A 14486-nucleotide genomic window follows, 5' to 3' on the forward strand; every position below is an offset into this window, starting at 1 on the left:
GACCCTTCGCACCAACATCGATTCAGTGGGGCAGCGAGTATTGGACGCAGAGAGATGATTGGATTTGGTGGCGACTGCCCAGACGGGCATGGCGGAGACCTGCACAATTATGTAAACTCAGCTGACGGCTACCTTGGAAAAACTTAGAGACTCAAAAAATCACTCTCAAAGAGAGAACCTCTGCCCTAGGGCTCCTCAATGAGGAGATTTCAAATGCAGCTCTGGAAGCTTTTGTCACAGTGATGCTCTCCTCGCTATTAGGAGATGCCACCCTGAGATCATGATCGACCGGATTCACTGTGCTGGCCCCTTATGGCAATATGTGCGCCCTGAGACATCCTGATAAAATGTAATCCCTTTTGGGAAAAGGAGAGTGTTCTTCAGGAGGCCAAGAAGGTTGGCGTAGTGAAATTTCAAAGTTATTCTTGCTCTGTCTATCTGGATTTCTCCCCATCCACACTGAAACATTGAGCAACCTTTTGGTCAGTGACGCAGACGTGATTACAGAGGTGGAATAAGCTGTTGAGCTCTTGGGCATTACCATTTGTGCACCGCTGCGCAGCCCTTGCACCACTGGCAGAGGCAATGGACAATTTCAGAAAGGCGGCAGAAATAGGTGAACGCTTGGAGGCCTCGGACTTTGGTGTCACTTTCAGCCTGAGCAGGTTCTACGATACGTGTCTCTGCTCCTCTTTTTCAGACATCATTAGATAACCCGGGCCTCATTTTCCACCCACTAGGCAACACCACCACATTCACCGAACACCTGTCCGGCTTGATTGCCCACTGCTCCCTCTGAGATATTAACAACCTTATTCTGGGCGACCTCAATCTTCACTGTAATGAAGAAAACAACCTGCTAATACAGAACCTGAAGGAGCTGCTTCACAGCAACAACCTTATCCAACACTGCTTAGAGGAAACCCATAACAAAGGAGCAATCCGAGGCGGCATTATCGCCCAGCACGACAATGTCATGCACCACCGCAGACTGGTCCGACCACCACTTAATCCTTTTCAACCTCACTCAGCCTATCACACCTAAACCCCCCACCCAAAACCCTCCGAAATGGGCTAGAAACTTCACCCAGATTAACATGACTGACCTAGAGAGAAGGGTTAACTCTCTCCTCACTGCCTCCATGGACGATCTATCCACAACAGAACTCAACGCCCACTACAACACAAACATGACATCCATTCTAGATCAAGTAGCCCCCTTAAAACAAAAAACAAAAACAGGAACATCCCATCCAGATCTTGGTTCAACACGGACATCAACGAAAGAAGACAACTAAGAGCTACAGAAACACTATGGAGGAGCAACCCCTCCTCAACCCTACTGGAACAACTAAAAGCAGCCTTAAGGAAATACAAAAAACACATCAGCAGCGAAAAATCCACCTTCTTCTGCGCCGCCCTGGACAACGCAAAAAACAGGCCCAACAAACCATTCGAAATCATCAGACAACAAAGCTCCAAACCCCCGGAATCATCCCTACAGGCCTCCAAAGACTTGTGTGAAAACTTTGCCAACTTCATCAAAGATAAAATCACCAAGATTGAGCTCTCACTGGACATCAACATCAACCTCGTCTGCAAAAACCTGCCTCCAGTGACAGTTGATAGCTCGCCCAAGCACCCCACAAAAACCTGGAAGTCCTTCAACCTCATCCCGGAAACTGAGATCCTCAAACTGATCTTCACCTCCAAACCAGCCTCTCATATCCTTGACCCGATTCCCACGAACTGACCAAAAAAACGGAGTCTCTCCATAGCCCCGTTCTGTTGCAAGATCATTAACAGCTCCCTGAGAACTGGCATCTTACCTGAATGCCTCGAAGTTGGCCAAGTCATGCAACTACTAAAAAAAAACACAGGCTTTCACTCCAAGGAACTGAATAACTTCAGACCAGTCCCCAATCTCCCCCTCCTATCCAAAATCCTGACTCAGCACATGGATAACATCTACATTCTTGACCCCCACCAATCGGGTTTCAGAAAAGGCTACAGCACCAAGACCGCGATCCTGAACATCACAGACGACATCCACAAATCCCTTGATACCGACCAATGCTGCCTCCTCATCCTCAAAGACCTATTGGCAGCCTTTGACACGGTTGATCACCAACTTTTCATCAAGGCTCTACAAAAAAAGGGTAGGAGCTAATGAGGTGGTCCTACGCTGGTTCTCCTCCTTCTTACACAGCCGCTCACAAATGATAAAAATAAACAACTTTACCTCTGACCTACACCCTTTCAATAGGGGTGTCCCCAAGATTCTGTGCTCTCACCTCAACTGTTCAACATATACATGGAACCCCTCACCACCATACTTAAAAATGCTAACATCCCTTTCCACCTATATGCAGATGACACCAAAATCTATCTTGAAACCTCCTCCATTGATGACATTCACAGACTAAATGTCACTCGAAAAGAAATCCAAGGGGGCGTGGCCAAGATGGCGGGCTGAGAGGACGCACTTGCCGTGAGCTCCCGAGCCCCTGGAAACCCTGCACCGCTCTACACCGCTGATCTCCCCCAGATCGAGCGGAAAACGCATCCAGTGCTCCCCGTGGTGGTGTGGAACAGTCCGCGGCCCTTGGTTACCCTGCCACGGCGGTGGTACCGCTAGGGAACCAGCCGAGGCGGTAGCCGTCGAGGGACTTGTCGGGAGGCCCGGGAGCCACAGATCGAGGCCTTGGTGTTCAGACGTGGAGAGCCTGCAGCACAGGGCGGGCCGCCAGCTTGCACACGACTCGACACCCCGGTGGGTGCCGGGACGGCCTTCATCGGCGGAGCGGAGCTGCATTGTCGGTGGAAGCGGAGGCGGAGTCGGCGGGAAGTAACTAAGCAAGCCCGGGGATCGGGAAGGCCTGCGCCACGTGGCCCGTCTCGGAGCCCCTCCTTTGACTGCTACGGAGCGCGGCCGGGCCCTCCGGCGCCCTTGATCACCTCGGCGGCATCTGGCTTCGGCTGCCACACAATCTGCAAACTTAGCCCCCGGCTGTGCAATCTTCGAGTGGACCCGTGGGGAGGGACTGCCACGATCCCCGGAACTGGGCCTAGCCGGAACCATCGGATGTGTTTTTGGGGGTGATCGTCGGAGAGACTGCTCGGAGACGGCCTAGATGCACTGATAGTACCGGACCCCCGCATCGGGCAGCGCGACACATAGCCTGGGAGCTGGACTACGCCTGTTCAGCGCTGGTTCCCTGAGCCGGAACGAGCGGCCATTTTGAACGGGTGCGGAGCGGCTGCATCGGCCCTCATACGAGGGCTCCTCGCTGGGAGTGCCCCCACGCCGGCAAGAGCTGTGTGACCTGCCACCCACTGCTGGACCACGGCCCCGGCCTGTGGCACCTACTCACCGCGGCCCACGGGCTCTAGTGATTCCCGCCTCTCCGCAATGTCGAATGCCAGGGGGCAGAGGAAGGGCGATCGAACTTTGCCGGACATGCTGGGACGCGGTGCCCCGAGACAAGACAGGACCCAGCCCGCCCGAGCCCCCGACTAGCTCACGGGCGCTGAAGGTGGGGAACCCCCGGTGACTAGATCGTTCCTGGAGTCCCTGTTCAGCTCCTTGAGGGAGGACTTTCAGGCCTTGAAGCAGGAGGTGGCCGGGGAGGTCCGGGAAGTCCGGAGAGAGGTGGACTCCCTGGGAGAGCGAGTTAACACTGTGGAGGCGGCTGGCCACTCCAGGGACGAGGAAATCACCCATCTGCAACAGGAGGTCCTTTGGCTGCGGGACCAACAGATCGATCTACAAGCCCACGCCGAGGACCTTGAAAATAGGTCCAGGGGGAACAAGATCAGGGTCCGAGGTGTTCCGTCCAACGAAGAAGGTGAAGACGCGGCCGCCTACTTGGGAGCCTTGTTCCGCGAGATCCTGGGAGAGTCCAAAGACTTCCAGATTCGGATCGACAGGGCGCACAGAGTTGGCCGACCTCGCAGGGCTTCGGCGCCTCCCCCGGACATTTTGGCCTTCTTACCGGACTTCCCCTTGAAGGAGCGGATTCTCCGTGAGGCGCGGCGGCAGCAGCCTTTCCGCTTCAGAGACCACCCGGTGGCTCTCCATCAGGACCTGTCCGCGATAACATTGCAGAAACGGAAGGCCTTTAAGATTGCTACGGACTTCCTAAGGGAACAGGACACGCAGTACTCGTGGGGGCACCCCTTCCGCCTGATTTTTCTGTGGAATGGAACATTGCACCAGCTCCGGTCCCTCCAGGATGTATGCGGGGTACTAGGAATCACTGCGTCGGACACGGACACCCCTGCGCCTCGCCGCAGGCGGAGCACGCGAGATGGCTGGCAACTGGTCGGGGAGAGGCGATCCCCGCCGCCCGCGAGGCCTGACTCACCCACAATTCGAGCAGAAATGTCTAGCGCCATCCAGGAAGCCTCCAGGACTACGGCGAATGGCGATGTGGCCTTGACGGCCTAAACTTACTCCGGGAGGAGTCTACAGTAGCCTATCTTCATCGCTGGTGCGGGGGTTCGGGGGGGGGGTGGCGGGGGTGCTGGTGGTGGTGGCTGGACGTCCACTAGAACGACTTTCCACGGCCTTGTCCGCTAAGGACCGGACTGGGACAATGACGCATTTTGAATGGTTTGGGAGAGGGGGGGGGGGGGGGGGGGGGAGGGGAGTTGGATGGGGAAGTTCGGGGTTTGGGGGTTCACTGGGAGGAGGGGGAGAAGGGGGGTTTTGGGGTTCGGGGACTGTACTGTGCTGTGGTTTGCTTTCTCTGTGCGCTGGAGCCGCTTGCTGTGGCCTTTGAGTTATGTCCGGTGGGCCCTGACCGCCTTAATGTGCGTTTCTGGTATTCCCCTCACTGATGGCCCTTAAAATTGTTACCTTGAATGTGAAGGGGCTGAATAACCCGGTTAAACGACGGGCTGTGCTGTCCCTTCTGGAGGACTCACAGGCCGACATTAGTCTTCTGCAGGAGACCCACCTGCTGGCTAAAGATGGTCACAGGCTGCGGACCCCAAAGTTCCCCACGCAGCTTTTCTCTTCCTGTGCCTCTAAGACGGCAGGGGTAACGCTTATGATATCTAGGAGGTTCAAGGGGGAGGTTTTGCAAAAGGTAGCGGAACAGAAAGGAAGGCTCTTGGCGTATAGGATCAAGGCGGGAAGTTTAGTGTTTACTGTAGGCTCCATATATAGCCTCAATGACCATCAGGATCAGTTTCTACACAGGGCACTAGAAGATGTGGCGTCCACTCCTGATAGACACATTGTTCTTGGGGGGGACTTGAATGTGGTCTTTGATGCATCTTTGGACAGGTCGGTGCAGAGGCGCCTACAATCGGGGGAGCTTTCAGGCTCGGTTCGTACCCGTTTGGAGGAGCTGGATATGCACGACATGTGGCGCCGTCTCCACCCTGCAACTCGTGCATATTCCTATTACTCCCACGCCCACAAATCATATGCAAGGCTGGATCATCACTTGGTGACGGGCCCGATGTATGAACTGGCCTCGAGCGCCGATATAGGGGTCCTATCTCTCTCAGACCACGCACCAGTGGAAGGCACCTTCCGACTGCCTCCGGTGTTTCCCTCGAGAGGGGTCTGGCGCCTCAGGGACACTTTGCTGCATAAGCAATCGGTGGTGAAACAGATCCGCGAGTCCATAGCGGACTTTCAACGCGTTAATGACAACGGCGACACCACCCGCGCGACACAATGGGCTGCCCTGAAGGCTGTGCTCCGTGGTGAGTTTATCGCCATCTCCTCAGCGGAGAACAAAGATCGCCAGCTCAAGAAGGACGAACTTACCCGCCAGGCGCGGGAGCTAGAGCAGGTGCATCAACGGACGGGTGCCCCCCGTGTCTGGAGGCAACTGAAGGCCGCCAGGAAACTCCTGTCCGCGCTTGACATGGACAGAGCGGAGTACGCAGTGCTTCGCTTGAAGCATAAGTACTACACCGGCGGAGACAGGTGCGGCCGGCTTCTGGCGCACAAACTCAGGGTGCAGCACCAACAGCACCGGGTGAAGGAATTAGCGGCCCCCGCTGGAGGGATGGTCACGGAGGACGGACAGATCGCGAAGTTTTCCGTGGTTATTACGCTGATCTCTACGCCGGCGTTCACCCCTCAGCGCGAGCTGAAGCAGACTATCTAGAGTCGGTCTCGCTCCTGTCACTGACGTCGGATCAGGCCCAACATCTGGAGCGGGAGATTCGGATTGAGGAGATGGTCACGGCGATCTCCCGACTCAAAAACGGGAAGGCCCCGGGACCTGACGGTTTTATCCCTCTCTTCTATAAGACCTTTTGTCAGGATCTCGCACCACTTTTAACGCGCCTATTTAACACGTTCTCGGAGCCGGGCGCTATCCCCCCGGAATTCCTTCAGGCTACGGTATCGGTGATTCCGAAACCGGGCAAGGACCAGACTGCTTGCGGGTCCTACCGACCGATTTAACTTTTAAACACAGACCTGAAGATTTTCACCAGTATCCTAGCGGCACGTCTGGCGCTCCACATCCCGGGCATGGTTGACCCGGATCAGGCCGGGTTTGTACCGGGCCGGCAGACTGTCGACAACACTAAGAGGGTGACCCATATCCTGGAGAAGGCCTCGCGGATACCCGGGGAACGTATGCTCCTCTCCATTGACGCGGAAAAGGCGTTTGATAGAGTGCATTGGCCTTATTTGGAGAAGGTCTTGGGCAAATTTGGCATTGGTGAGAAGTTCAGGCACCTGGTGTTCAATTGCTATTGATTCCCATCCGCGGTAGTGAGGGTGAACGGGTGCAGCTCTCAGCACTTCCCAATAGAGCGAGGCACCAGACAAGGGTGCCCACTATCACCATTGCTTTTCGCTCTTTATATGGAGCCGTTCGCACAAAGAGTTCGCCAGAACCCCGACGTCATAGGGGGAGTTCCATCATGCTCTAAGTCTCTACGCGGACGACATAATATTGACGCTCGATGATCCACAGAGGTCATTGCCTGCGTGTATCGCAGAACTGGACCTCTTTGCGACAGTGGCGGGATTCAAGGTAAACCTTGGGAAGTCGGTGGCCCTTGACATCTCTTTGTCTAGCGCCACCAGGGCTGACTTACAGAGGCTGTTTCCTCTGAGCTGGTCTAGGGACCAGATACCATATTTGGGGATTCTTCTAGCACCCTCTCTCCCTGCTATGGTCACGGCCAACTACACGGCTTTAAGTGCGAAGATCAAGGAGGAACTGGCCCGCTGGGATAGGGGCACGTTGTCGTTGCTGGGAAGAGTAGCCGCGGTGAAAATGACCCTCCTGCCACAAGTCCTGTACCTGTTTCGAGCTCTCCCGCTGCAACCCCCCAAGGGATGGCTAGCGCAGACCCAGTCTGCTATCACACATTTTGTATGGCAGGGCCGTAAGCCTAGGATCAAGAGAACCATTGCCACGCTGGCGCCTGAGTCTGGTGGCCTTGGGATACCGGACCTGCATAAGTACTTTCAAGCTGCTCAGTTGCGCTACTTGGTGGAGTGGAGCCGGTGGGAATCGGACAAACACTGGTTGTTTCAGGACCAGGCGGTGGCGGGCAGGACGCTACAGGAGGTGCCCTTCCTGAGGAGGGCCCACCGCCCCCCAACCTCTAGGCGTCCTTTGTCACACGGGTCCCGCTCCGTATGTGGGACTCCGTGTCCGTCAAGCATGACCTTACCACTTTTCCCTCTCCTTTCACGCCAATAGTTGGTAACCCGGACTTTAGCCCAGGTATGGAGTCGGGAGCCTATGAACTCTGGCGAGCGGCCCGCTGCTCCGCCTTATTTCATATGTATGGCCCGGAGGGTGTAGTTTCCTTCCAGGACTTGCGACGGGACTACGGCCTTCCCGTGACGGAACACATGCGATATATGCAGGCGCGCCACTGGGCGCTACAGCCGCAGGTGCGAGCTACGGCGGACCGGAAAATCACGGCATATGAGCGTTGGCTAGTGACTCGATCGTCGGACGCCAAGCTTATTTCCGACCTATACAAGATGTTGCAACCTCCCCCCTTTCACATCTACAACCCAGGGAGGGAGCGGTGGGAACGAGAACTTGGTCGAGCGTTGAGCCACACTGAATGGGACCACATTTCTTACCGGGCGCGTCACTCTGCCTATCACACCGGACTCACGGAGACTTTCACCAAAATTACGACTTATTGGTATCGCACCCCCGAGAAATTACATGGCATGGACCACTCAATACCCAAGACATGCTGGCGCAACTGCGGCCAGACTGGCACGCTCACTCATACTATGGGACTGTCCCCTGCTGACTCCTTACTGGGAGGAGGTACTGAATGAGATTGATAAGTGCTTTGGGATTGAATTACCCCGCTTCCCCGCCTATGTTCTACTGGGCTTGCCGAATGGTTTAATGTACCCACTAAGGTCTAAGAGAGGTAGACAGACAGATAGCCCTGGGGTCGGCAGTACAGAACATACTCATACACTGGCGCACTACCACACTTCCTACTGTTGTTGGCTGGCTACACAGACTGTGGCATGTCCTGGGCATGGAAAAGCTGTCCCTAGTGGTGGCGGGGGAGGTGGACACTTTTGAAGAGCTGTGGGCGCCATTCCATACTTTGTTAAGATCAGAATTCAAGGAAATCACTTGCCCTAGGTATCTCAGATTGTTACGGCAGACGCCGCCGCCAGATCCGCCAGACTGAACTGACCATGTGGGCAGTTGGAGGGAGGGAGGGGTACCAAGCTGCCACAGTGAGAAAGCGAGAGGTTGACGGCACAGTACAGGGGGTAGAGGGGGGGGGGGGGTGGGGGGAGTTGGGGGGTTGAGGGGGGCAGTTGGTTGGGAGGGGGGGGGTGAGTTGTCTTTTTTTTTCCTTTCTTTTCATTTGTTCCCACCCACAGGTGCGCTAGCCGTGAGACTTTAGCACGAATGTGCCCACCGCACTGAAAGAACTGCCTTCATGCATCTATTGTATTGTGCACACTGACTTGCGGGAGCACCTGTGGTTATTTGTCTGTGATGTTGTCCCCTTTCTTTTCTTACTGCAATAAAATACTTTAAACCTAAAAGAAATCCAACATTGGCTGTCTCTTAACCACTTAAAACTCAACCAAGACAAAACCGAAATACTCCTCATCTCCAACAAAGAGAACCCTCATATGTCAGAATGGCTAAAAGCTTTGGATGCTCTTAACGGCAATCACACTCTGACCCACTCCGTTAAATCATTAGGAATTACCCTAGACTCATAACTCGACATGGCCAAACACATCAAGAACTCCACAAAGAGCGCCTTAGTCAACATAAAGTTACTTAACAAAATTAAACCATTCATCCCAACCAACGACCTCAAACAAGCCACCCAATCACTGGTGCTATCCAGACTAGACTATGGGAATGCCACCCTTACTGGTACAACAAAATCTCAACTAGCCCTTCTCAAAACTACTCTCAACGCAGCCACTAGAATGGTCACTGGAATCAGGAAATACGATCACATCTCACCAGCACTCAGAGAACTAAAATGGCTCCTAATCGAACTGTGTGTCAGATACAGAACTGCTTGCCTCACACAAAGACCTGCACACAGGGAAACCGGAGTATTTGTCTGCCAAACTCAAGAAGGCTGTTCAGACAAGGAACCTCAGGAGCTCCAGTACCCTACTACTCATCCCCATGAAAACACGCAAACAAAAAACTGCTGCCCGGTCCTTCGCCGAAAACGTACCCAAAATCTGGAACGCCACCCCAGTTGGTATCAGGACTATCCCGTCCTTCACTAAATATAAAAAAAAAACTTAGAACCCACAAAATATGCACAGACCAGGATAAACTGAAGCACAGGTCGTAACCTACAAGCTATTACTCGTCAGCCGCCACCAAAGAAAGGGGGTGGTTGGTGGCAATATAACTGAAGCGCAACCTCCCCATGACAGTGCAAGACGTTTGGGCAGATAGAGATGGGAGATCTCTCATACTGGTGGGCGCAATAGGGGGACAACTCTTTATGGTGGCCAGAGTCTATGCCCTAATTCACCCCAAGATTCGAACCTCGTAATTTTCTTGGAAATGCAGGCAGGGGTAGCCCAGGGAGAATTTATACTCACAGGCAACTTTAATGCAGTGTGAGATCATCGGGAGTTACACCCTGCCTCGACGGCCTTCACTTTCTTCTTGCATGTTCATCCTACACATTCACCAATGATTATGTACTGTTCAGGTATGCCTAGGTAGGATTGACGGACGAGGCGGATATTGGGCCAATATCGGTCTTGGATCATGTTCAAGTTATAGGGCAACTCCTCATTGGCCAGCGATAACGGAGTACACACATTGCCCACCAGCTCTTTCCTTCATTCACCAGCTACCTCAGTCACCCCTTAGCTCCCGCCAGTGACCCCAGGCTCCCACTAGCGTCCCCCAGCTCCCACTTCCTTCACTGGTGATTATCCCCCAACTCCCTTCATTATGCCTCTGCTCTTTCCATTGTTCCTCAGCTCCATTGTTCCCCGGCTCCTTCCATTGCCTCTGGTAACCTTCACTGCACCCCAGCTCCATCCATTGACCTCTAGTTAACCTCCATCGTCCCCATCTGCCTCCAATGTTTTCCATCTACCTCCAATGTACCCAGTCTACCTCTATTGTCCCTCGGCTACCTCCACTGCACCCCGGCTACCTCCACTGTACCACGGCTACCTCCACTGTACCCCGGCTACCTCCACTGTACCCCGGCTACCTCCATTGACTCTGGCTAACCTTCAATGGCGCCCCAGCTCCATCAATTGACCTCCATCGTCCCCCATCTGCCTCCATTGTTTCCCATCTACCTCCACTGTACCCAGTCTATTTCTATTGTCCCTCGGCTACCTCCACTAAACCCTGTCTACCTCCATTGTCCCCCGGCTAGCCTCCATCGTCTCCCATCTGCATCCATTGTTACCGCTGGCTCACCCACTGTCCCTCCAATGCCCGCATCTTCCACCAATGTCCCACAGCTCCCTCTAACATACCCCAGCTCCCCTCAATATTCTCCCACTCCCTTTTCTGGCCATCATTAGTCCCCAGCTCCCTTCATTGTCCCTCTGCTTCCTCCATTGCCCCTTCCCTTTCATTGTTCCTTGGACCCCTTCTATTCCCCCCCTTTGGACCTTTCCATTGTCCTCCAGACCCTCCCACCGGCATCCTCCCACTGCCCCCCAGCATCCTCCATGAGCCCCACCACCCTCCACTGGCCCCTTGACCCCTTCCCTTCTCCTAGGCACCCCCCACTGACCCCCACCCTCTTCAATGCCTGTTATCCCCCTTCATTGCCCCAAGCCCCCTCCATTGCCTCCAGCCCCCTCCATTGCCTCCCAGCACATTCCTGTGTGCCCCCTCCAATTCTGGCTCCCTCCATTATGCCACTGTTCCCTTCACAGACCACCACTTCACCTCAATGACCACCCAATTATTTATATTTTCTCATTAATCTCAAGCTCTCTTCATTCATCTTCTTCCCCAGTTTTTAGCATGATCCACCCGCTTGTTATGTAACCACGACCCCCTTTGCTTCCTCTTCCATATGGACTTGTACGAAAGCATTATTAGCCTGAGCTTCCTAGATGAGCCGGGCGTTCCATTCAATAATACTAAGAGCCCTTCAATATCCCACTGCTCTCTCCTTTATTCCCAAGCTCCTTCACTGGCCCCTGCTCGCTTCCCACTCCATCGGCCGCAATGTCCTTAATAAACCTGCAGTCGCTTTCGTTAAATTCCTGCTTCCTTCACACAGTGCTGCTCTCGCCCCCCCATCCGCACTACCATCACTTAGCCACAACTACCTTTATACACACTACGCCCTTTCACATCACTCCTCTGATTAGACTCCAACTTCCTTAATCATCTTCCTCCTCTGTTGATTAGTCTTCGAGTAGTAGGTCATTAGCCCTCAACTCTCTTCACTGATCCCTGGTACTGCCATGACTCACCCACTATCATTAACCCACAGCTACGTTCGTACCTTCACTGGTTTCCTCTTCCTTACAGACGAGTGTCAGAGCATCAGAGCTGCAACCTTTAGAAGCTTCACTCGCCAAGTAACCTTCAATCAACAGGACAGCACTTTTCAAGGACTGCACCTTGAGATGACTCAACCAATCCTGAGCACCTGGTGGTAGGATCTGGACAAATTGTTCCAGTATGATGAGGTCCACTATTTCTGTTGGGCTACGGATCTCTGGTTTTAACCACATCCGGCACCACTCCTCCAGCTGATTAGACAAAGTTCGCAGTCTGACCTCTGTTGTGAATGTAAGATTACGGAACTTTTTACGGTAGCTTTCTTCACTCATTCCGGTTTCATCCAGGAGGATACCTTTCTGTCTATCATAGTCTTCAGCTGTACGATGCGGCAAACCTTCGTTGGAGACATGAGCATCTCTTGGGGACATGGAAGACGAAGCTTCACAAGAATCCTTTATCCACAAGGATCCTTCAGCTGAACATCCGTAAGCCAGCAGAAACTCTTCCGGGTCATCCTCAGGCTCTATCTTCACACACTTGATATCATTGGCCAACGATTCGGATGTCTTTAGGAGCTCCCCTGGCAATGTCTGCTCAGTGACTTGTGCCTCCTGAATAACTTGCACCATTGATTCCACCCTGGTCTGTGTACTTTTTGAACTGGTTCCTAGCTCCATGCTGCTGCAGTTCAGTTTCACTTTACTTTGGGAGGTGTTGCAATCCAAATGTTTGGGGTGTTTGACACTTGACTGTACGGATAGCCAGAAGGGTTGAAAAAAAAGCTGAGTGCTGCTCCAAATCAATAGATGCTCATTTTGGAATTTAGATGAGTCGCAATTTCTCCGGTCACCAAACTTTCTGAGGAGGATGTAGGACACATCTGAAACAGAAACACAATTGTAAGACGTTGCAGATCATGAAACAATTACTTTGTACTTATTTGTGAACTCAGTTATTTGGACTCTTACCCCATAAAAAGACATGTCAGTGGATTTCATGTTTGGTCATGATTTGTGTAAAAAGAAAAGCGTTGCACTTCAGGGGACAGGAGTGTAATTCCGCATTATTGGTAAGGGCATGTTAGAGAGACAGTAGGTCTCCGCAGCAGCAGAAGGAGGAGTTATGCCACCAAGAGAAAATCATTAGGGTCAGTGCGAGTCAACTTCTGTTGCCGGTCATAGCAAAGGGTAAAGCAGGAACAGAGAGAACTTAAATACACTAATTGGCTCCATCGGCTGGGGCTTAAGTAGCAATATGAAGATTCGAGGACAGTGAAACGGATGCCCATTAATCAAGAAATCTGTGAAGAGAGGTAGACAAGACTGTAGTCTGCAGAAAATCCTCTGCACAAGCTCAAAGTGTAAAGTCGAATGACAATAATAAAAACAAGCATTTGCAATGCAATAGGTCTCGCATTATTAAAGTTGGAGCTATTAGCATTGCTAAATAGTGCAACACCAATAGGTCAAACTTTAATATTTGCGAGACCTATTGCATTGCAAATGCTGGTTTATGGATGTTTTTAGCTGCAACGTCTTACTATGGTTAATACACGGGTGGACTTTTGTAAATAATCAATAGGTTGTAGGCTATGTTTTTGCAATAAACAGTACATATTTGCCTGCTGAAATGTGTATCAGTTTCGAAAGAATGTGAGGAATGTCACACCATTGACACGTTTGAATATGGCATAAGCTACTTCTTTTTTTTTTTTTCAAGTTGCTGTAAAGCAATGAATCACACGGGAGAGGTGAACAAACATTGATGGCAGGTCTGCTAGAAATAGAAGGCAGCTATACTGATTTTTTTAAATCTAGATTCTCTCCCTGGTATGAGGTTGTAAATGATCTGTATGTTTCCCCTTGTTTCGCACTAGAATCAATAGTCTGCCAATCAGTGCTTAATGTTTCCTTATTTATACGTTTTGCTTCTTATGAAATGCATTTCTATGCATTCTCCATACTTCTCTACATTCACCACAATTGTTACTACTAAGCATAACCATGAAGTTTCCATTGCTCCCTATTTTTAAACTCTAATTTATCCACCCTGCACTCACCTCTGACTCGACATACTATTTCGGAACTGAATTCACAAGGTCTTACCCGTCAGTCTCTTGTTTTGTGGCCTCATTAAACACAACGTTAACTCCTCTTCCCTAAATTAAGCATGTGGTTAATGTACTTACCGATATTCGTAGGCGTTCTTAATTTTACCCCACTCCTTTTGGTATTGTCTTCAAATATGCTTTCCTTCACTCTCATTCTCATTACAGTCGGGCATTCGAAAACAAATTGGACGTGGATATGACAATGGTAGCAGTAGTGTTGTCATGTCTGCTCTTGCACAGTCACAGGCGTTGATAAACATTCCTTTATCCTTATTATGACCAAATGCCCCTTTTAAGGTCTCGGCCTGCGAAAGACTGCGCACATGCGCAGTCGAGCTGGACAGATTTAATGATGTAGAGTGAGATTCACTCGCGAGGTTAAGCCCTGCCCCTCTTTTCTATCGGCTGGCGTC

General features: G+C 52.0%; 1 protein-coding gene across 1 annotated transcript in view; it reads right to left on the minus strand.

The window, feature by feature from the left end:
- LOC147706672 (uncharacterized) overlaps positions 1-14486 on the minus strand; it is a 447784-nt gene that overhangs the window by 21156 nt on the left and 412142 nt on the right. Inside the window, exon 9 of the mRNA XM_086925259.1 lies at positions 11962-12843. Within this exon, the coding sequence (XP_086781385.1) occupies positions 11962-12843 (882 nt within the window). The remainder of the gene's footprint in view (positions 1-11961; positions 12844-14486) is intronic.

This window comes from Lissotriton vulgaris, chromosome 6 (assembly GCF_964263255.1).
Source record: "Lissotriton vulgaris chromosome 6, aLisVul1.2, whole genome shotgun sequence".
NCBI classification, from domain to species: Eukaryota; Metazoa; Chordata; class Amphibia; order Caudata; family Salamandridae; genus Lissotriton; species Lissotriton vulgaris.